The sequence below is a fragment of the Phacochoerus africanus genome, chromosome 9 (assembly GCF_016906955.1).
Source record: "Phacochoerus africanus isolate WHEZ1 chromosome 9, ROS_Pafr_v1, whole genome shotgun sequence".
Classification (NCBI taxonomy): domain Eukaryota; kingdom Metazoa; phylum Chordata; class Mammalia; order Artiodactyla; family Suidae; genus Phacochoerus; species Phacochoerus africanus.
Window position 1 is genome coordinate 69139814 of NC_062552.1, and position 25030 is coordinate 69164843.

Genomic DNA, 25030 nt, shown 5'->3' on the forward strand with positions numbered 1-25030 from the left:
TTACCCATCTAGTTATACAAGAGATCTGGGGACCTGTATGAATGACTCATACATCAGAATATACAGATAAAAAATCAGAAAAAAATAATTAAATGGAAGCAGAGTCATTGATGTCTGTGACCCCCACAGTAAATTGAAGATTGCCCAGAGATAATAAAACTTTGCAATGTTAGACCTTTTTTATTTTGGTTACAGGCTAAAGTATTTCTAGAGTAGTAACTGATTTTAAAATTCCATTCTCTGCCATTTAAAATTATAGGCAAGGAGTTCCCAACGTGGCGCAGCAGAAATGAATCTGACTAGGAACCATGAGGTTGCAGGTTCGATCCCTGGTCTCGCTCAGTAGACTAAGGATCTGGTGTTGCTGTGAGCTGGGGTGAAGGTAGTAGATGCAGCTCAGATCCTGCATTGCTGTGGCTGTGGCATAGGCCAGCAGGTGTAGCTCCGATTGGACCCTAGCCCAGGAACCTTCCATATGCCATGGGTGTGGCCTAAAAAGCAAAAAATAAATTAAATTATATGCAATTAACTTATATAATAGCTTTAACCCTCAGAATACTAAATATAAATTATATTTCTGTCAAGAAGTATTTTATTTTTAAGGATCAATGAATACTCACCACTTAGAATTTTTTCCATCACTCTCTCATTCAACATATTACTGAGCACCTACTACATACCAAGCACAAGGATTGGAACTAGGAGTACAATGGTTAAAAAAACAAAGTATCTTCCTGAATGAAACATAAAGGATGTGGGACAGAGAGACACTAAGCACACACTCACTAGACAAATATAAACTTGCAACCAAGACAAGTCTTAGGAGAGCAGAGAATTCCCTAGCTGTAGGGATCTTTGGTACAAATGAAAACATCTTCATTATTCAAAGAAGCACACCATAAACTTGATAGTTTTATAAAGTTTGGGTTTTTACATCTTGGCTCTTTTAAATCAGGGTGCAGATACTGAAAATACTATTACTAAAGAGGAAAAATGCCATTATTTATCTAAAGAGAAAGGAAACTTTAAATGTATATTACTCAATACCTGAGACAGCCCCCTTCTCAAAAATGTCACTTAACGGTTAAAAAAAAAAAAAAAAAAGCCTAGGTTAAATTTTGAGAAATAATTTAGTTTTTAAACAAATATCCAAAAATCTGCAATAGCATCAAGTTTCAAAGGAATTTTTAAACATAGGCACTTTTATAATATCTATCCTTCAAAGAAGTCGCCAGTGGATAATAATTACGAAGACTACGTTTTGCAATGAAAGCTACTCCCATAAAAAGCTTAGTTAGGTTTTCTCTTTACACACATCTGCAGTTATGTGAAATGACACCGACGTCAACTAGTTCATGTCATAAAAGACTTCCTCTGTATACATGACTAACATTTTTGACACTATCACTACTGAAAAAGTGAATCTTTAATTTGAATTTTCTAACAGCAAAGAGCTAAACTCACCAAAGTCTCATGAAAGATATGCAAATATTAAAGAGATTATTTACTCCCCTTGACAATATAAAATGTACACTTAAAAGTATTTTTAAAAAAATAACCTCAGCAATCTCAATTCCTGGTGCATAGCAGCTTTTTTAAGTTTAATTGCTTTTATTTTTTAACTGAATTATAGTTTATTTACAATGTTGTGTTAGTTTCAAGTATACAGCAAAATGATTTGGTTATACACACACACATATATATAAATATCCTTTTTCAGATTCTTTTCCATTATAGGTTATTAGTAGACACTAAGTATAATTCCCTTTGCTATACAGTAGGTGTTTGTTGTTTACCTATTTTATATACAGTTGTATATATATGTTAATTCCACACTCCTAATTTATCTCCCCTCCTTCCCCTCTATCCCCTTTGGTAACCATAACTTTGTTTTCTATGTCTGTAAGTCTACTTTTGCTTTGTAAATAAGTTCATTTGTACCATTTTTTTAGATTCTATAAATAAGTGATGCCATATGATATTTGTCTTATTTCACTTAGTATGATAATCTCTAGGTTCATCCATGTTGCTGCAAATGGCATTATTTCATTCTTTTTTACGGCTGAGTAATATTCTATTGTATACAGGTACCACATATTCTTTATCCAATGATGGGCATTTAGGTTGCTTTCAAGTCTTGCTATTGCAAGTAGTGCTGCAATTAATATTGCGGTACATGTACCTTTTCCAATTACGGTTTTCTCCAGATATATGCCCAGGAATGGGATTGCTAGATCATATGGTAGTTCTATATTTAGTTTAAGGAACCTCCATACTGTCTTCCATAGTGGTTGCACCAATTTACATTCCCACCAACAGTGTAGTAGTTTCTTTTCTCCACACTCTCCAGAACTTATTATTTGTAGACTTTTAAATGATGGTCATTCTGACTGGTGTGAGGTGATGCCTCACTGTAGTTTTGATTTGCATTTCCCTAACAATTAGAGATATTGAGCACCTTTTCATGTGCCTGTTAGCCACCTCTACATCTTTTTTGGAGAAATATCTTTTTAGGTCTTCTGTCTTTTTAAAATTAGGCTATTTTGCTGCAGAAACCTGGCTTCTGTGTACCGATTCCAAACTGAATCTTGGAGATAGAATTTTGGGTGGAAGAGGAAAAAACAGCTATATTGCCTTTCCAGGCAAAGCTATACAAAAGCTTTTAAATACCCAAGCAACTCCCTCAAACTTAATAAATGGAACTAATAAATAAAATAAATCTAGTTATCTTGAATGATCTAACACTATTTAGAAACTTAACCAAATTATTTTAAATCTTTCAAATTAAAACCTTCGTAGGTATTGTGCAACAGCAAACTAGGAGAAACCCTGGTTCCTGGAGACCCTGTGGATAAAACTTTACCAGTCCTATATGGATTGCCTCTAAACTCTGCAAATATTAAGAGTTTGTGAAAGGCAAATAAACTAACTTGTTTAAGCTAATATTGTGTTGGGTTTTCTTTCACTCACAACCAAAAATAATGCTAATTAATACATATGATTAATATCAATGAAATATTTCAAATTAAAATCACAAAGTTAACATGAGATTCTTTATTATGTGTAATTCTCTTAAATGTTCAAACACATATAAAATCAAATACATACATATGGTACCACAGTGATTATAAAAGTTTCCCTAAACTTAATACAAAAATGTTAATGCTAATGGATTTGATTTGTTTCATAAAGTAGCATGTTTACCAAGGTATAGATTAGGGATACAGATTATCAAACAGGGTCACAGAACCTAAGGCCTTCTTCCAGGAGAGTTCTACCTAGCTACCATGCTAAGTTTTGTTTGGTTTTTAATAGCACTAGGACTTTTCAAGCAGATTTTTCTTGTAACCCAATATATCATATGTTCCTTCACTTTTTTAAAGCAACCTCCCAGTATATCATTTAATTGCCTGTGATACTCTGATTCAACTAATCTCCTTACTAACTGAATTCCACTTTCCTTTATCTTTCTCATCTGGCTCAATGCCACAATGTTGTATTCATTTTATTGGGAGAAAAGATACAACAGAGAAATCAGTTTATTGCTTACTGCTGTTGCTTTTACAAATGATAACCAACAATTAGGTGTGACAGAAATTAACTCTATAAAACAGAACTTGGAGTTCTCTTGTAGCACAGAAGGTTAAGGATCCGGCATTTTCACTGCAGTGGTTGGGTCACTGCTGTGGTGCTGGTTCAATCCCTGGCCTAGGAAATTCCACATGCTTCGGAAGAAACCAAAAAAAAAAAAAAAAAAACCAAAAAACAAAGCAAAACAAAAAATACAGCAAAAAGAACCTTACATGTCTACTATTATTTATTACTTGATCTTCATGGCTAGCTACTTATATAGTATTATTTACCATAAATGGTTAAAGGTAATCTTTTCAAAGGGTGACCAGATATCTTAGTAAGGCCAAGACACAGTCCACATTTTCAATGGGTTTTTGAAAATGAGTATGTCTAAATGAAGCTATAATATTTAAATTCAATTATCTCACAGTGATTGCAGTTTGTGTATTCCTTGGATATGAGGAACTTAGATTTTAGGGGGAAAAACCATACAAGCATAGGAAAATAAGAATTATGGGTTGTGGGATAGAAATCCTATAAAATTGGATTGTGATGATCATTGTACAACTATAAATGTAATAAATTCATTGAGTAATAAAAAAAGCTTTTTTAATTTAAAAAGAAATAAACAAAAAAAATCATGGGAATCTGCTGAACTCAGCTGTTTCCTTACTTACCTCCCTACTTGGGAGTTAGTTAAGCATAAGCATTAAGAAGTAGGGATGGAAATCCCAAAAATTGGATTGTGATGATCATTGTACAACTATACATGTAATAAATTCATTTTAAAAAAAGAAGTAGAAAGTATGAAGAATTGTTTCTATTGCTTTTCCTCTTCTACCATATTGTTCACCATTTTGTATTGATGTTTAAAAGTGCATTCACTATATCACTTCAGGATATGCATAGAAATAATGTTCACATCTGGACAATCTTATTTAGGTAGGATACTGACAAAGTGATCCATGGCCAAGAAGACTAATCAGAATGATAAACATACTCAAAAACTGCCTCATATGAGGAAAAGCTGAAGGCTGGAAAATGTTCAGCTAAGAAAAAACTGAGCATGCTGTACAAATATGTCACAAGTTATGAATGAACAAGGAATTAGATGAGCTGCTTCTCATGAGGGCAGAACTAGTAAAAACATGTGAAAGTTATAAGGAGGCATATTTTTGTTCAAAATAATAACAATAAATAGAGCTATCATGAAACAGTAAAATCTACCTCACTGGAGGTGTTCAACAGAAGCTAGGTCATCACTTACTACAGACTTGTGGATTCCAGTATTTTCAAATTCACAAACTGAGAGTTTTATACATAGCTAAAGATGGAGGGCAGCAGTCACTTTCCACATGTTCCAAATTCATCGATACTTATCAAATACCACCCATTAAATGTTCTCAGTTTCTGTTTGTAACAAAGAATGACTCACACTTCCACCAAGATTCTTCTTAATCATTTATTGAAAGAAAGCCTAAAATATCCATTCATGTTTATTAATGAGTTAAAAGTAAAAAAGGACTGTAACATACAGCTTACATGTAAATACAGCTTACATAAATAATTGTCACTATTAAGCTTCAAAGTTGACTGAACACTCTGCTATACATCAATATTTTCTTCTTTTTTCCTCTGGATAATTTTCTTATGCACAAATACACTGTGGATTATGGAGTATCTAGATTCTGGTCTATTACCCTGTGCAAACTTTATTAATTTTTCATATTACCCTCCTTATCTATAAAATAAAAGAGACCTGCTGATGCACTTAATCAATTTAGATAATCTGACATTACTTCTCCTGCTCCGCTTTCATCAGTTCTTCAGTGTATACAGAGAAAATTACTTGGAAGTGACTATATACACAGAAAGGCAAGAAGATGACCATCAGTAAGTTAGATTTCCTCTCATTTCAAATCTTAGGTTTGCATCTTCAAACACCTCTGCTTCTGAAGGAAAGGGGCCAGGCAGTTATTATCACCCAGCTCCCTGTCTTTGCTGATTATCTATCATTTGCCCCTCCAGTCCACCCTGTCCTCTGGCCTAGGGGTTCTTTCATGGACTACATCAAAAGTAGGTCAGAAAGAGGAAAGGGAGGGGGGCTAGGGTATTTAATTTCCTGGATTTCTCTCTGCGGGGTGATCTCAGGATGGCTGGGTCCCTCCACCAAGTGTCACTACTTCTCCCAAGGCAGACACCTTGACAAGGGCTGTCTCCTTCCAGATTTGGATATGCTCCCTCCTCTTACCTCTTCAGGCCTAGAGGTATTAACTGCTCAAATGTTATCAACAGTTATTATCCTACCTCTTGTGGTTTCCCTATACATATTCCACATATTTGTAAATAGTGTCTCTCAAATAATTCAGAAACTGTTTGGGTTTTGTTGGGAAGTGACCCCAGGAAAGGGATCTTCGAAATAAGATTGAGATGATACAAGAAACTTAGGCATAATCTCCACAGTGGGAGGAAATGGGAATGCAGGGAATGCATTCAGTGTTACCAAGATTTATGATTACACAAATTAGATGAAGGCAAAAGTGAGCCATCCTGTACTGTGATGGTTAATTTTATGGCAGTTTGACTGGACCACAGGGTACCCAGATGTTTGGTTTAACATTTTTTCTGGGTGTGCCTGTGAGAGTGTCTGGATTGATTCCACTGACTGAGTAAAGCAGATTGCCCTCAGCCAGTGCATTGAAGACCTGAACAGAACAAAGAGGCAGAGGCAGAGAGAATGTGTTCTCTCTGTTCTTCTTCTGCCTCCAAACTGAGATTGACTAAAATTTATACCATCAGTTCTCCTGGGTCTCCAGCTTGCTACTGCACATCTTGGGACTTCTCAGTCCCCTTAACCATGTAAACCAGTTCCTTAGTACTATCTATCTATCTCTGTCTGTCTGTATGCCTACCTACCTGCCTATCTATAGTTCCTATTGGTTCTATTTCTCTGAAGAACCTAGATTAATATAAATGGCAATGGCACTTAATTGCTATTTTTTTTTAAAAAAAAAAAGGTGACTGTATAGACTGTGGACTCATGTGACTTCCTAGAGAATATATAGAAAGAAAAAAAGAGAGAGAGAGAGAAGCTGAACATAACTTTGCTTCCAGCCATAAAAAAGTAAAAGCAGGATTTACCCTATAAATACCCCATCACTGCCGCAGCCCCACCAACACACACACACACACACACACTTTGAAAAAGTGGAAAACTGGACCAAAATATATAAATCTACATCTTCAGACATAGGACAATAGGCAGGAAGACCACAATACTTAAAAGAAGAGAAAAAAGAGAACAAGCCCTAGACTACCCCAGTTTACTACCCTGGAGGCAGTTTCCAGGGTGCAGCACAGGAAGGGGGCATCCAAACAAAGCCCATTAACATTGTTGAACTGAGAAAAAAGAATCAGTTAAGTGAAGCCAAGGCAGTGAGAATTTACAGGACAGAATATCAGAGAGGGAGCAACACAGAGAACTCCAGAGCACTGCACAGGAGGCCTGGAGAGTCTTTGGCCCGGTGCTCATCTGTGCAGGAGTAAGAGGAAATTCCCTGAGACTGAGGAAAGAATCGGCAGAGAGTTGCAACCTGTCCACTTCACAAAGATCACAAACACCTGGGAACAGTTTCTATGTTTCCACCAGCCAGAGAGGAAAAATCTCACAGTACATGGTAGAGTCCTCCAAAAGTTATCCCAGTTGTACCGGGTAAATTAGCCCTAGACTAAAGCTGCTCTGGACCCACCACAAGTTTTAATAGCCTCAAAAGAATCAAACTAATTCCAAGTAACTTAACTGCATATGACAGGAATGGCAAACTTTTTCTATAAAGAACCAGACAATAAACATTTAATTTTTTTTTTATATGGATGAACCTCTTGAACTGGGCAGAGTGTGTCAAGAAATTCGTAACAATTTGGGCTGAGCAAGATTACATTCAATTAAAGACGAAACAAATACTTAGGTGGGCCTTGCTGACCATGTAGCTAAAACCATTCCCATTTATTGTATAAATAAACTAAGACTTGGAGAGTTTAAGTCAACTTGTCTAAAGTAAACAAAGGTAGTAACATAGCCTGCAGTCAGCATTTGACTACAAGTCTCTCAAACTCTAAATTCTACCTGCCTTGTCCTCTCTGCTCTCCTATATCCTTTAAAATAATTATGGGATAGCATAAAATACATTATACTGCTATTTCTGAGCTTTTTTTTTTTTTTTTTTTTATCTACGCCTGCAGCACATGGAAGTTCCCGGGCCAGGGGTCAAACCCATACCACAGCAGCAACCCAAGCAACCATAGTGACAACACCAGGTTCCTGATGAGCCACAAGAAAACTCCTCTGAGCATTTATTAATCAGATAACAAGCAGCCTGAGGACATCTTTTGTTTTTATAGTCTATATTCTAATATGACTGCAGTGTCTGTGTTAATGATGATCATATTCAAGTATTACATTTTTGAAAAATTAAATTTTTCAAACATAGGTTATCAATTCCAAGTACCTTAATATCAGTACAGTAGACAAAATAAATGGAGAGAAAAGACCCAGTTCAACTCTCTACAGCAATTGTTTACAAAGTGCCATGTTTAAATAATATTTCCAAACGTTGAACAAAAACTAATTTCTTTGTAAGCACTCTCTTCCACATTACTTTAAAAAAGGAAGAAAAGAAAGTGAGGTCAATAATTTCCTGAAATCCACAACAAGCATTACTCAACTAGAAACAAGACTTCTGACTTCTGGTTGAAGAACCTTCTACTAAACCAGTAGGTGTCCAAGTACAGTCTCTGGTCTTCAAGAGATCCCCAAGAAACTTTCAGATGATCCAAGAAAGTAAGACTATTTTCATAAAGTGCTAAGATATTATTTAGCATTTTTCACTGGATCAACTTTTACACTGATGGTCCAAAAGTAAGGATGGGTAGAAGTGATGGCACCTGAGCACAAATCTAGACAACGTCACCAAAGGGGACCAGTGGTCATCATATTCCTTCCTGTCATAAACTCAAGTAAAAATAAATGCCAGTCCTAGATGAAGTACTGAAATTTATTTAATTTATTAAATCTGGACCCAAAGCACACATCTTTTTAACACTCTGTGTGACAATACCTCTGCAGCACACTAATTACAATCCTCAAGGGAAAGCATTAGTGCAATTGAGTTGTAAGCTAACTAGATGTATTTGTTCATGGAACACCAGTTTTACTTGAAAGACAAACTGACAGACAAACAATGGCTGCTCAGATTTGAGTATTTGGCCTACAAAATGATATGAGCCCATCACTACAAAGGACACAAGTGACACTATTTGTTGCCTATCCAAAATTAAAGCTATAACAAAATTAAACCTTTCAAGTAAAATTACAATTTTTGAAAAACCTATATTTGGCCACCATGAGTTTGACAGCTTCTCAATATTTAAAGAATTGCCTGCTAAGATCAGTGACAATATAGTATTGACAAATGGATTTTTTTTAATGGTATATAATGAAATGTATAGACATTTAGAAGACTGGCATAAGTCTATGAACTAATATTTTCTAAATAACCAATGTATGATGTTACAAAATCCAATTCAAAGTCTAAGATAGACCAAAGATTATAATATAACAGACTACGAAAGGTTCACTGATAGGTTCTCAAGAGTACACATTACAACTAATCTTCAAGAAACTACCACATCAAATTTTGATGCACTATCAAAAAAGAAAACTGACACCTATTTGAAATGCCTTTTAAAATACCCTTCTCTTTTTCTATCTATCTGTCTGTGTGAAGCTGTAATTTCCCCATATACTTTGGCCAAAACAACATATTGCAACAGATCGAATGAAAAAGTAGATATGAAAATCTAGCAGTCTTCTATTAAGCCAGACATTTAAACAATTTACAAAGATATAAAATAATGCCACTTTTCTCACTAATTTTCTACTTGAGAAAATATAGCTATTTTTCATTCAAATGTTATTTATGTTAACAAGTATGAGTTTGTTGTTACTTTTAATGAATTAATAAGGTTTTTCAATTTCTCAGTTTTAACTCTAACTTGATAAATATGAATAAATACAACCTTCATTAACAAAAGCTGTTCTAAATAAATTTTAAGTCATAAAAGGCCCCAGACACCAAAAAGTTTGAGAACTACTGCACTATCTTCATGGTATAATGGAACACTCAGAAGAATTTAAAGAGTAAGCATATTTATAATATTTATAATCTAAACAGAAACCCTGAAAACATACAAATTTGTAGGAAAAAAGTCTGACTTCATCTCTGGTCAAACTTGGTTTAGGAAGTACATGACTGGTTTGTTTTGGAGGAAAGAGACAGAGAAGAGAAAAAGCCAACTCTAGCACAAACTTACAGATTCTCCAGAAAACCCCCAACTTCCTGCAGCCCTCAGTTACAATTACCATTTTCTGTCTCTGTCTGGAATTATGAAGAAACAGAAGTGGGTAGAGAGGAAGGAGGAAGGTTACAGAAATGAGACAAACCTCAGACATGTTTTAAACACAAAGGGCTATTTTGGGGTATAGGTAGTAGAAGGTGGTAGATTATACTGTGATTTATAAGTGAAACATCCTAATATATATTTTGTTCATGACAGATAGAATGTATCACCTATAGTCTCAATGTCCTTTTTTTTTTCTTTTTTTTCTTTTTAGGGCCACACCTGTGGCACATGGAATTTCCCAGGCTAGAGGTCGAATCAGAGCTGCAGCTGCCGGCCTACACCACAGCCACTGCAATGAAGGATCCAAACCATGTCTGTGACCTACACCACCGCTCATAGCAACTTCAGATACTTAACCCACTGAGCAAGGCCAGGGATCAAATCCACATCCTCATGGATACTAGCGGGGTTTGTTACCACTGAGCCTCAATGTCCTTTTTTTAATATCAAAATAAAAAAGACAATCTTTTCATTACGTTTTTTAAATATGCCCAAGTCTTTTGTTCTTTTAAGTCTTATCAGTACCCAAGGTTGACTGGACCACACCACACAAAGATTACAAGTTCCTCTCTGTTTCCATGGTCCTCTGCTCATACCTTTGTATGGTACTTAGTGTGCTGACGTTTCCCATCTCTCTGACTGTAAGCTCCTCTAGAGTAGCATTTGCATCTTATTCATCTTTTTTCCCTGGAGCACAGTATAGTATCATTATAGACATGCTCAGTAAGTGATTCCCAAATGATTTGCTTTCCCAAAGGCCAAATATAATATACTTTATAAAAATATATATTCAAAATAAAAAAAAATTTTTAAACACAAATTGTACACAGATGTCTTCAAAATTGTAGTTCATAAATTGAAAACTTAAACATATTGCCAAATTTAAAATATAATTTTTAATTCTTATTTTATTTAGCCTTACTAAAAATGATGACCACTTCCTCCTAAAATCCCCCTTGGTTTCCACAGTACGGTTTTTTCTTTGTCTTCTTTCTACTTCACTGGTCACTCTTTCACAATCTTTCTCTGATAACCTTAGGTTATTTCCCCCAATTCTATCCTCGGTCCTATATTTGACTCCCTCTAAAACTCTTCTGGGTCACCTTATCTAAATCACAATTTCTCAACCCCCAGAAAAACTGACATTTTGGACCAGACAATATGTTGTTGCAAGGGGGATGTCTTGTGCATTGTTTGGTACTCAGCAGCAACTCTGGTATCTCTCACCAGATCCCCCAGTTGTGACAATCAAAAATGTCTTTAGTCATTGCCAAATGTCTCCTGCGGGGGGCAAAATCACTCCTGGTTGAAAATCACTGATCTAAACTAACAACTTCAACTATCACTTATATATATACTGATTCCCAAATCTGTATCTTTAGCCCAAACCTCCCTCCTTAACTCTCTCTCTTTTTTTTTGTTTTGTTTCCCTCCTTAACTCTCAACACATTCTAGTCACCTACTAACTCTCTTAGGCTCCTTGGATGTCAAAGTTTAAAACTTAAACTCATCACTGTTTTCCTTAAATTTATTCTTTTCCTATCTGCTCTATTTTGAGAAGTGACACAACTATCCATACACACAACCCAGAAATCTTGAAGCCATCCTAAAGACCTTTTTCTTATTCATATTCAATGAATTATCAAACCCTATTCATTCAATCTCTTTAATTTCTCTCAGTTAGGTCCCTCCTGCATCTTGTCTACTAAGCCAGACTTAAACCAGGCCTCATTACATCTCACCTGGATCACTGCAATAGCATCCTAACTGGTCCTCTCTCTCGTCTGGTCCTATCACTTTACCTCCATAATGTTGCCAAAGTGATCCTCCTAGAACTCTAAACTGACAGTGTCATTCACCTCCCTAAAATTCATGATAGTATCACAGAGCCTCTGATTACACTTCAGCTCCTCAAATAAGCACAAGAAGACATTTATGACTGTACCCTGACCAAGCTTTCTGGCCCTAATCTTACTCTTGCAACTCACCATGGAGACTCTTCACTTCATGCCAAACAACTTGCATTCTGCAGGTTTTTAACACAAGATATTCCCTCTGCCTGGACTATCCTCCTCACTGTCAACCTCCAACCTCTTCTTAAAACAAACTCCTGGCTCCTCTAGCTTTCAAAACTTAGCTCAAAATTCACCTCCTCCAGGAAATCGTTCCTAAACTCCCAGTTTATAGTCAACATCTCTGGGTCCACACACACACAAAGACACACACACATAAAGTGCTTATACTTCTACGACAGTATTTACTTCTGCTTTTGATGCTTATGATCACTGGCTAATGTGTTTTACTCTAAGCTCCTGAGAGCAGGATCAAATTTTATTTAAGCTTACAGCCAGAGAATCAAGTATTTCTCATGTCTACTAACTACATAGACGATATCCAATAAATGTTTGCTAAATAAACAGGAATAACATCTCCTTCAACATTTCACTTTTGATAAAACTGCAAGTTTAAAAACTAAGTTTAAAATAAACATAGTTTATTTAAAGGACAAAAATTTTTCTCTTATGCCAGTGCTAGTTAAGTTGCAAGAAACAAAACTGTTAAGGATGCTTCACTTATATATGCATATGTGTGGATATCCTTTTTTCAGCCACAGAATCTGTAATAAACATCTATTTTTTAAAAAGCCCTGGAGTTCCCAGCGTGGCTCAACAGAAACAAATCCAACTAGTATCCGTGAGGACACAGATTTGATCTTTGGCCTCACTCAGTGGGTCGGGGATCTGGCGTTGCCATGAGTTGTCAGGTAGGTTGCAGGTGCAGTTTGGATCTGGCGTTGCTATGGCTGGGACATAAGCTGGCAGCTACAGCTCCAATTTGACCCAAGCCTGGGAACTTCATATGCCGCGGGTGAGGCCCTAAAAAGAAAAAAAAAAAAAAAGGCCCCAAGTGTTCTTCTAATAACTATGGTGCCTATGAAAATATTCAAACAGAGCCATCAAAATCAGGTCCTCCTGATTACTAAGACTGGTATCTCAATTTTTAGTTACTATTTGTGCCCAATCTGACAGTAAGAACATCCTTACCTATGTGAGGCTTCTCAATCCAGTGCATAATACACAGAATGAAATTGTGCCATTGTTCGTTTGAAATAAGAAAGTGGCTTACAGCTGGATCTGTCTTTATCTTATAACCATCAGTTAAAATGTAGCCCGTACATTAGAATGCCAATCCCCAGTATACTACTATACTTAAAATGAAATAGCATTACATGTCCCCCATAAACTGCAAACAATAAGAAGCCAAACTTTCAGATCTAGACTTTGATACCAGCTTCCTGTCTCCACCCCCATGTATCAGAAATCCCGCATGTCTCACCCAGACCCTCTTAACCTCATTCATATTTCATTCCAGCCACCACTGTGGCAACCAGCTCTGCTTGGGCTCTGACCAATGTCACAGAGGAATTATCCGATAGTACCTCATTTCAGGCCTACATTACTGTGTGTCTCTCACCTTCCGCCCAAAAACTTCCATGTTGACACCAAAGATGGAACACTGCCAGACACCAGAGGACTGAGCCAGGACTCATTCATACAGAACTTGGAAATGCAGGGGAATTAAGCCTAAGCTGAGCCTCTGATCACTGGAAGATGGACATCAATTAAATAAATCTTCCCCTTTCCTCTCAGATAGACTGTCTTAAGAAGAGTTTATACAATAACATGCAGTAAGGCAAGCTGTCATGGTTAGTGACAGCCAGCTTGATAGCATATTTTCCTATTGGCTCGCTCCCCTTTTCTACTTCCTCAGCCAGGTTTTGCACTCCCTAATAAGTTATTAATGCATAGGACTCTGCTTTCTGGGGAGCCAAATTTATTTTACTTTATTTTATTTATTTATTTATTTATTTATTTGTCTTTTTGCCTTTTTCTAGGGCCACTCCCGCAGCATATGGAGGTTCCCAGGCTAGGGGTCTAATCGGAGCTGTAGCTGCCAGCCTACGCCAAGGCCAGAGCAATGCGGAATCCAAGCTGAGTCTGCAACCTACACCACAGCTCAGGGCAACGCTAGATCCTTAACCCACTGAGCAAGGCCAGGGATCAAACCCACGACCTCATGGTTCCTAGTCGGATTCGTTAACCACTGCGCCACGACGGGAACTCCCAAATTTTAGACATTCTACCACTTCAAGAAAAGTTTGTGGTTTGTATACTACAAGGGAAATCCCAAAGCCCATTAAACTGCAAGCTGTTATTTCTGCTTTCTTTTCCTTAATTGAAAAACCTCAGAGACAGCAGAATAAAATCAAAACTTTACCGTCACTGCTTCCTCATACACCATTTCTCTAAACCTATTACAAATACCAATCTCCAGAATAAACAGACTCAAATAAGATCTCTTTACCAATACATTCATATAATAATCTTTGCCCAAGCACTATTTTAGCCTAACAATGTGGGCGGTCTGAGGAAAAGAATTTCTCCAAAAATTCTCAAAAGTCAAATTACTAACCATATAGGTTCTTTCTCTTTTCCTAAAGATGGAAAAAAGTAGTCTATAACAAAGAATTACTGCTAAGATAATATCTTTAACCTGCCTATATTAGTCATTAAAATACATTATGTTTGCAAATTAAGTTACTCATATACCCAAAGCAGAAAGTAAAGCATATAGCTAACGTGCAAGAAATTTAGCAAGAAACTTTTTCATTTACTCTACTAAGATTTATTGAACATCTACTATATAGCCAAGTAAAAGCGAAGCAAACCAAGTCAGAAAGCCTCTGCTCTGGATGTTGTATTGCTTGATAGAGGAGATTTTTTAAATATCAAACAGGGAGTTCCCGTCGTGGTGCAGTGGTTAACGAATCCGACTAGGAACCATGAGGTTGCGGGTTCGGTCCCTGCCCTTGCTCAGTGGGTTAACGATCCGGCGTTGCCGTGAGCTGTGGTGTAGGTTGCAGACGCGGCTCGGATCCTGCGTTGCTGTGGCTCTGGCATAGGCTGGTGGCTACAGCTCCGATTCGACCCCTAGCCTGGGAACCTCCATATGCCAAGGGAGCGGCCCAAGAAATAGCAACAACAACAACAACAAAAATAAAAAATAAAAAAATTTAAAAATTAAAAAAAAAATAAAATATCAAACAGGTTACTCAAAAATTCTATCCTTGCAATTAGAATAAGGATAGTGAGGAGTCAGAGAAGGAGTCGTGGAAGATGAAACATTAAAACTGAGACCTGATAAGTAGAAATTAGTTTTGGGGGAGGCATGAAAGACAGTAGAGGTAGAAGGCATTTCAGGCAGAGAGAATAAAATACGTGAGGGTTCTCAGCAGAAAGCATGGCGTAAGTGAGGAATAGATGCCACTGTGATAGCTGTTCCCTGAAGGCAAGCTTGCTGGACATGAGGCCACAGAAGTCGATAGATGGAAGATGAGAACCAAATTATAGAGGGCTTTATAACATTCATAATGTTGCAAATGGTAATACTGGTAACAATAACATTAAGGATTTTAAGTATAATAAATTATATCTGTGATATGAAAATATAAAGTTAGGATGCCATTTATAAAAACTTGTAGGCTAGTGAAGTTTCCAAACTGAAGATCTGAGAAGGCTTAGAGCCAAGCTTACTAAACCTCCCAATGAAACATCACTATTCTACTTTCTCCCTATTCTGTAATGATTGTTCTCTTAAAGAACAGATTGATTCACTAGGTCAATATACTGGATACTTATTGAAGAAACCCTGTATTGTTACATCCAATACTGGTAATACTGCCAGTGGAAATCTACCCAAGGTTTTTTCCCAATTATTGTTCTTTTTTCCTCCTTTTTTTTTTGCATCTCAGGACCACACCTGTGGCATATGCAAGTTCCCAGGTTAGGGATTGAATTGGAGCTGCAGCTGCCAGCCACAGCCACAGCCACAGCAACACAGCAATGCCGATCCTTAACCCACAGAGCAAGGCCAGGGATCAAACCTGCATCCTCATGAATACTAGTTCGGTTTGTAACTCCTTGGGCCACAACAGGAACTCCCCCAATTATTTATCATCATGGTGAAACATACACACAATAAAATTTACCATCTTAATCATTAAGTGTATGGTTCAGTGGTATTAAATACAATGTCATCCCACCATCATCACCATCCCTCTCTATACTCTTTTCATCTTATAAAACTTAAATTCCATAACCATTAATAATAACTCTCCATTTCTCCCAGCTCCTGGCAACTATCATTTCACTTTCTATCTTTAGGAGGTTGACTAATCTAAGTATCTCATATAAGCGGAATCATAAAGTATTTCTCTTTTTGTGATTGGCTTTATTTCACTCAGCATAACGTCTCAAGGTTCATCCATGTTTCAGGATATGTCAGAATTTACTTTTAAGGCTGAATAATATTACACTGCATTATATACCACATTTTGTTCATCCATTCACCTACTGATGGACACTCAGATAGCTTCTATATTTTAGCTACTGTGAATAATGCTGCTGTGGGACTTCCCTTCGTGGCTCAGCAGTTAAAGAACCTGACTAGGATCCATGAGGATGTGTGTTCAATCCCTGACCTTGCTGAATGGGTTAAGGATCCAGCATAGCTGTGAGCTGTGGTGTAGGTAGCAGATGCAGCTTGGATCCCATGTTGCTGTGGCTGGGGTGTAGGCTGGTTGCTGTGGCTGTGGTGTAGACCGGTAGCTAGCTCCAGTTGGACCTCTAGCCTGGGAACCTCCACATGCTGCAGGTATGGCCCAAAAAAAAAAAATTAATGCTGCTGTGAACACGGATGCACAAAATTTATCCAATCTTGATGAACAAAATGTCATTTAAATCCACTACCCTGTATAAATGCATTCCACATACACAAAATCTAGAGTGAAAGTTCAGAAGGAAAGTAAAAAAGATGCCTTATTTCATCTTTTTTTTTTTTTTGGTAGCATGTCTAATTTCTCTTCCCTCTGGCTAGCCTCACCAAATCTAAGCAATCAAAACTTCTCATGCCTCTTGGAATAATTTAATTATTAATGAATGGTCTCTTGCCTTTTCCCATGGAGTACCCAATTCATGGATGAATATTCCCCACATCTTCCACCTTCAAAACTCATTTTATATCCTCCTTTCACGAAACTACTTTCCTTTTCAAATGCTTTACTTTCTGTTAACTTAAGGGGGGAAGGCAGCACATGTTTTGTTAAAATACCCCTAAAAGGTTTCTAAGGTACCCAGGGAATTATTAAAGTAACTATGAATCAGCAATAATGGGTTCTATTTTAAAAAGCAAAAATTTCAGCAATTACATAAGTAAAAAGAGTATTGCAAATAAAATTGCAGCTATCCTTCCGGAATACCTAACAATAACAAGTTTCTTTTAATTTTTCTCATCTGAGAGACTATATTAAAAATGTGCTGATAATGTTGAGAACCACTGAAAAATGATCAAAGGTTTAGGAAATCAGAAAAAAAAAAAGTTTCTTCCAGTCTAGGACTAGACAAGAAAAAAAAACATGAAGTACAAATAGGCTTAACAGATATGCCCACATTATAAATGTACCCTACTATTAATCTACACACTTAAGGGCAACCCTCTGATTATAACTCAAAAAATGAAAGAGGCGTAAAAGCACACCAATCTCATTTTGGGGCAAGTGCTAATCATAAACACAAAGACGTATGATCTATTTGACATAAATACAAGTCACATCTGGTCAATACTATTTGCTATCATCCTGTGAAAGAAAACAAAATTTAACAGGTAGTAGCTACTAAAATATATTTAGTTGTTCTGTATATAAATAAAATATTCTTCAATGACTTTACCTGCTGCAACTCCTGGCTAAGATGGTTTGCAGCAGAGCAAGCAGAACTCCAAAACCAGCTACCTACTCTTTGGCTCAGGATTGTCAAATAAAAAAGGAAAAGGGTTTTACCACACTAAACAGGTATTCAGTTCAGTCAATTCAATAACCTGTGCAAGAAACAATAAGCCAAGCAAAGAGAAGGATGGATTTTTGTTTTGATAAACTACAGCAATAGAATGCTTCAAAGAACATAGATCTCATCTCTGAGACATTTTAAAGATAAAAGTGCCTAAAGCCAGAGCAAACCCAAACAACTTTTTAGGATTCCTTCAACTTCTGACTATGTTAGGAATATCATTTTACATTAATAGTCTAGGTGTAAAAAAGACTGTAAACATAATCCAGGAGGGCAGCGAGAAAAAACTCAATTCTGGAGTTCCCGTCATGGCTCAGTGGAAACGAATCTGACTAGCATCCATGAGGTTGCAGGTTTGATCCCTGGCCTTGCTCAGTGGGTTAAGGATCCAGTGTTGCCAGGAGCTGTGGTGCTGGTCACAGACACAGCTTGGATCCCAAGTGGCTGTGGCTGTGGCTGTAGCTGTGGCATAGGCCAGCAGCTACAGCTCTGATTCGACCCCTAGCCTGGGAACCTCCATATGCTGCGGGTGTGGCCCTAAAAAAAAAAAAGAAAGAAAAAACTCATTCTATAACACTGTGATTATGGAATACATCTCAGATCCTTTCCCAAAAATGATTAGAGGAATTCTACCATCAGATGAAACCCAAGGGTCCACAAGACAATGACCAGAAGAAGCAAATTATAAATGAGAAGTTTTGGGAGCTCCATCTATTAGATCAGAATTTAATCATCCATGTCAATAACTTTAGTAACACCCTTAACTTTCTTCCTTGGAAGGAAACAAGGTAATTTTAGGAGTGAGTAGAATTCACTTTCATTCTTTATGCACTTAAATTACCTTAAAGAAATCTCAGTCACTTTCCTATAGTTCTTACTGGAGATGAGTGCCATTATTATAAAAGGTCATTTGCCCAAGCTGATTTTCCATTTTCTCTTTCTCATAAACCCATACACAAATTCATCCCTAAACTTGAAAAATGCTTAATATCTTAAGAGAGACTGAGCAGACTACTCTGACAGAAGTACAAAATTTCTACCCTGCAACAAACGAAAAGTGAATATTACTCAAAAAAAGTCTCATGGTTAATCATTAATAAACACTGTGTCATCCTCAACAAAATTACTTGACATTTCAATTTTAGTAACCTTTCTTCAAATGTCTTAAAATTATTAGCCAAGTACATTAAGAGACATTCTTTAGTGAAGCTAGGTAGCAATAAATTCACAAGTATTCTTTTTTTATTTTTATTTTTTTTGACTTTTGTCTTTTTTAGGGCCGCACCCTCGGCGTATGGACGTTCCCAGGCTAGGGGTCTAATCAGAGCTACAGCTGCCAGCCTACACCACAGCCACTGCAATGCCCAATCTGTGACCTATACCACAGCTCACGGCAACGCAGGATCCTTAACCCACTAATCGAGGCCAGGGATCAAACCTGCAACCTCATGGTTCCTAGTCAGATTCGTTTCCACTTCGCCACGATGGGAACTTCAAATTCACAAGTATTCTAAAGGTGATTTATCATTACAAAATTGTAAAAGAAAGCAGATTTCTACCATTAAGAGTCATTTGAGAAAGCTTAGCAAAAACCCTCAACAAAAAAGAGTACTACATTAGTGAAATGTAACAACACATTCCTATCTGCAACTACCAATTTATATTCATTTGCAATTTCATTAGAAAACTTTTCTACTCAATAATTTCTAGAACTATAATTTGGCCATTCTATAACATGAAATTTGCATATTATGTTATTTAGGAAGTTTTAAAAGAGAAAAATGACCAGTATTTTTTTCTTTAAAAAAAGGTTAATCCACCTTTAGATGAAAATTTTTCAAACCACACATGAATCTTATTCCAAATTCCATTAGGTTTCCAACGCAACTGGTCATTTGCAGCCATTACAACAGCTGTTGAGGTTTTTGTACAAACTCTTTTCACAAACTTGCTAGACTTTCCATCACCATAATTTTGCATACTAACTTAGACAAATCACTTTCATCATGTTAAGCTAACAGAAACATTCTCAGCCTAGGAAACCCCAAGCTATTATAAACTTAAATTTTTCTTCCATTACTGAATTCACTTCTCTAGAAGCAAATGTAAAATTTTCCTTGATAATCAAGGCTAAAATAATCCTAAGTACAAAAAGTATGCTTTTTCTACCATCTCCTCAAAAAGAAAAAAAATTTAAGAGAATGTGAATAAATGCATAATCTGCCAATCTTATGGAGTTTTAAAGTGAACAAGTAGACTAAAACTATATTACTAAATGTCTAAGTAATGAAGAGAAAGGGACAATCTCAAAGTCCCACCGTGCCTACAGTTGTCTAGCTAAGTCCAAGAACAGAGGAACATTTATAAAGCTGAGATTCCACCCACCGTTCTATTTCCCCAAAATCTGAATCGCTGAAAACAAATCTTTCACAGTTTTTCTTATTGTTAATTAGATAATTTCATGCTGCACTGTGTTTTCTATAATAGAGAGTACTACAGGATAAATTAATATGACAAAAATGTAGAAATGTCAAAATGATGCCAATTAGTATAATGGTGGCAGGTTTCTCTATGATTCAAAAAATAATTTATAAGATGGGCTTTCAAGAATCCACATTCTTTTAAGTGAATGTCTTAATCATTCAGTTTATTTCTTGGGGGACTTAAGATCAGCTTGTCAACACAAAAAAAAGTATTCTTTTCAGGCTTTCTAAGATTTCAGTAGCTCATTTTTTACCAGGAAGTCTATTTAACGGTAGCCAATTTGCAAAGATTAAATTTAAGATTACAACTTCAGTAAAACAAGAAGAAAGAAATTGAAGTTCACTTCAAGTATTTGTATTGGCAGAGACTGAACTACTAAAGACAGACTGAACTACTTAAGGAAAGACTGACACCCAGGGCTCCACTGTGCCATCACTCATGCGTTGTACACACTAGTTTCCACATTACTTTAATCAAGAGATAGACATAATGAATCTAGCATTTAAAGTACGCAAATTCATTATTCCTTTTTTGTGGAAGTTTGACGTTTTCGCTCATGTCACATATTTGCAAACTAAGTATGCATTCCACCAAAAGAGCAAAGAACAAAGCAACTAGAACAACTTAGCTTTTTAAAGTTTTCACAAGACAAGAAAACAACTAAGTGGGTGTTTGTAATACAAGACTGCTACGGTCAAATTTTTTTTTTTTTTTTTTTTTTTTTGCTTTTTAGGGCCACACCCACAACATATGGAGGCTCCCAGGCTAGGGGTTCAACTGGAGCTGTTGCTGCCGGCCTACACCAAAGCCACAGCAATGCAGGATCCATGCCTCATCTGCAACCTACACACAGCTCACGGCAACATCGGATCCTTAACCCACTGAGCAAGGCCAGGGATCAAACCCACATCCTCATTGATCCTGTCTGGGTTTGTTAACCACTGAGCCACAACAGGAATTCCATGACTGCTAGGATCAATTTTATCATCACTTGTTCTTCAAATTTCCTTCAAAATGACAGTGAGACTCCTTATTATCTCATAAACAGTTATTCATAACTTAACGTTGAAACTACTTCAACAACTATACCACAAACAAAAGCACCTTAAATAGGAGACAATGTCTAATAACCTAATTTTTAATGAAAAACAAAAAAATACTTCTATTATGTACACATAAAACCTAATACACACTCTTCAGTAAATACAGTCCTTTTCCTAGATTCATAGGAAATAAAAGACTCAATAAGAAACAAAAGAAATTATTCAATTTTATATTCTTACTATAATTAGAAATAAATTTTAATAATCTAATGTCAGTGAAAATTATTTTTCAAGAAAAGTTAACAATGGTTCCAACTTTTCACTTTTTGATCACAGAATTTCCTTGTTCTTAAAACTTTATATTTAATACTCTATAAGAAAATAACAGGAGTAGTAAATACTAAAGATTTACTCAAAAAAATCTTTAATAATGATGTCTTATTGATGGCAATGAAGGCTGTGGAGAGAAACCAGTGTTTTAGGGTATTTTCAAAAACACTTTAAGACAAATATAACAAAAATCTGATCAGAGAAAATAATTTTCATCTCTTCTAACACAAATATATTAGACACTTTCTATTTAAATACCTACATACATACATATTTTTCTATAAAGAGACAATGATGAAAACAACAAGGTCCTATGGTATAGCACAGGGAACTATATTCAATATCCTATAATAAACCACAATGGAAAAGAATATGTGTATATATACATATATATATATTCAGAAAGTGATTCCATTACTATATACATATGTAACTGAATATATATACTATATACACATGTATGTGTATATATAGTAACTGAATTACTTTATATCCTAGAAATTAACACAACATTGCAAATCAACTATACTTCAATAAAATAAATTTAAAACAACAAAAAATATGATGACGAGCTAACTTTTGATCATTTATAGTGTGCCAAGCACTGTACTTTAAATGTACTACTTATAGCAATTTTGTAATTGAGTGATTACTTAACAGCAAATCTGTCTGGTAAATACAACTGTTAATGCTGTTTTACATATGGAGGTGGGGAGCTGAGGCAAAAAGAGGTTAAACAATTCATTCAAAGCCACACTGTTAATCAGTGACAGAAATGGAATTCAAACCTAGACAGTCTGGCTCCATATCTGATTTTGGAATTACTGTATCACACTGTGTATGAAGTATACATGGTACACGGCACAATGCCTGACATCCAGCAGGTACTAAACTATTATACCATTTATCTCTTTACTTACTCTGTGACAATTCTGGATTTCCTTTCAGATTCATCATCTTTGGAATTGAAGGACCATACACATCCACATCTAACAAACCAATGGCCTTAGACTGTAAGAAAACAGAATTTACCATAAAATTATTCCCACTCATCCTTAAAGATAAAATACATAGCAACAGTAAACCTGACTATAGAAAAGACAATTGGCAAAATATTCCAAAATCATAATCTAATTTTTTAAAGCAACAGTACAGTAAAAGAACAAACTGCAAGATAAATATTTTTTGTTGGTATACTAATCTGGTCTAGATAACTGACAAAAGAACTCCACCACACACAATTTAAACACTGTGGTTCAGGAGTTCCCGTCGTGGCTCAGTGGTTAATGAATCTGACTAGGAACCATGAGGTTGCGGGTTCGATCCCTGGCCTTGCTCAGTGGGTTAGGGATCCGGCGTTGCCGTGAGCTGTGGTGTAGGTCATAGATGCAGCTCAGATCCTGCGTGGCTATGGCTGTGGCGTGGGCCAGTGGCTACAGCTCCGATTGGACCCCTAGCCTGGGAACCTCCACGTGCCGCGGGAGCGGCCCAAGAAATGGCAAAAAAAGACAAAAAAAAAAAAAACAATAAACACTGTGGTTCAGATCTCCCATACTGTCACAGACTAAGATTTTTTGATCTGAGAACTAACAAATCATAGGCACACAATGTTAAATAATGGTTTACGATGGCAAACATAACCCCAGGAAGATGGAGCATTAACTTTTGGAGAGACCATCTAACACACCAAAGAATACAAAATGAAGAGAAAAAAAAAATTGTGGAAATAAGAACATAAAGCAAGTGAGAAATTCTCATGCAAATCTGGCCTGGAAATGCTAACAAGGATAGTGGCAGACATAATACAGAGACAACCTCTTACATGCAAGTCACAGTTAAACACCCGAAGCCTTCCAAAGAATTCATAAACAACTAAAACTGTTTCCTTTGATGATCCATCCAGCAGCCCAAGGGCAGCATATCCTGACTGGTCTTTTCACTAGCCTACAGCAGATTAACAAAGAAAAGCAAACAAAATTTGCTATTCCCAAATATGTCTTTTTTTCCTATTCGCACTACCACCTCCTGCTCTGTCTCCTTTGATAGATTAAATCAATTTGTTATTGGTTTTTCTCACACAGAAGCAAAGAGAATGCTAATACTAACTATGTGCTTTGATTTATGTTTCCCCCAGACATACAACTCTCTTCCCTCTCTCCATCCTGGCAAGATAAAACTCTTAACTTCTCAAAAAAAAAAAAAAAAGTTCTTAAGCTAAACAATCTCTCATCTTCCATGTTATCTACCTATTTCCAGACACAAAATTATTTTTAAATCTTACTGTCTGGTTCCATAAATAGACAAAATAAGGTACATTCAAATTTATGTCCCTAATTTTACACTGACTGGAATTGCAGTTCTAAGAAAATCATTTTATGTTCCTGTGTGACTCGGAGAGACTAAAAAGGACTGGGGATGAATATGAGCCTCTACCAAAATTTCAGCTTAGTGTAAAATAAGTGAGAAAGGAGGGAGAACACATTACCTTTAATAGAATGGTGACATACAAAATTTGCGTTTGATACATTCAAAAAAATCATTTGGAGTGTTAGCTTCCATCTTTCTCACCCCAAAGTAGGTATCACACCACCTTACAGGGTTGCTATGAGGCGTCAGTGTCAATGAGAAATGTAAATAAAATCCTGAGCAGAGTGCCTGGCACCCAGAAGGAATTCAAGTGGTGGGGAGATATAATCAGGGAAAGTCTAGGTGTTTATTTCGGTGATTTAGGATGACATGTTTTTAGAGATTCTGATTTGTCCGAAGACTGGCTGTGGAACTCTAGCTTCTCCAGGTTCTTAATATAACAACACTGCTGACTAACTTCCCGCCATCCTTTTCTTCCTCCCTCCTTCCCTGACTGTCCCTCTTTCCCTTTCTCTTTCCTCTCTTCCTCCTGACCTTCTTTCCTTCCTTTCCTCTGTTTTCTTTTTATATATGTAAGCATTGGCACTAAATTTAGGTTGGCTGGTAGCTTTAAAAAGGTAGGGACGTTCAATGAGAAATTCCGACTCAGCTTAACTCCTTTTTAAAGTACAAAAACAAACAAAAAAAAAGTAGTTTAATTAAAATAGAATTAAATTCACTGTGGGTAAAAAGATTTTCAGGGCGTTCCCGTTGAGGCTTGGTGGGTTAAGAACCTGACTAGCATCCACGATAATGTGGGTTCCATCCCCGGCCTTACTCAGTGGGTTAAGGATCCAGCATTGCTGCAAGCTGTGGCATCGATTGCAG

General features: G+C 36.5%; 1 protein-coding gene across 3 annotated transcripts in view; it reads right to left on the bottom strand.

Moving 5' to 3' along the window:
• NUBPL (NUBP iron-sulfur cluster assembly factor, mitochondrial) overlaps positions 1–25030 on the bottom strand; it is a 220595-nt gene that overhangs the window by 154212 nt on the left and 41353 nt on the right. For all 3 annotated transcript variants that reach the window (XM_047794980.1, XM_047794981.1, XM_047794982.1), the window contains one exon: positions 22717–22807. In XM_047794980.1, coding sequence (XP_047650936.1) covers positions 22717–22807 — 91 coding nt within the window. The remainder of the gene's footprint in view (positions 1–22716; positions 22808–25030) is intronic.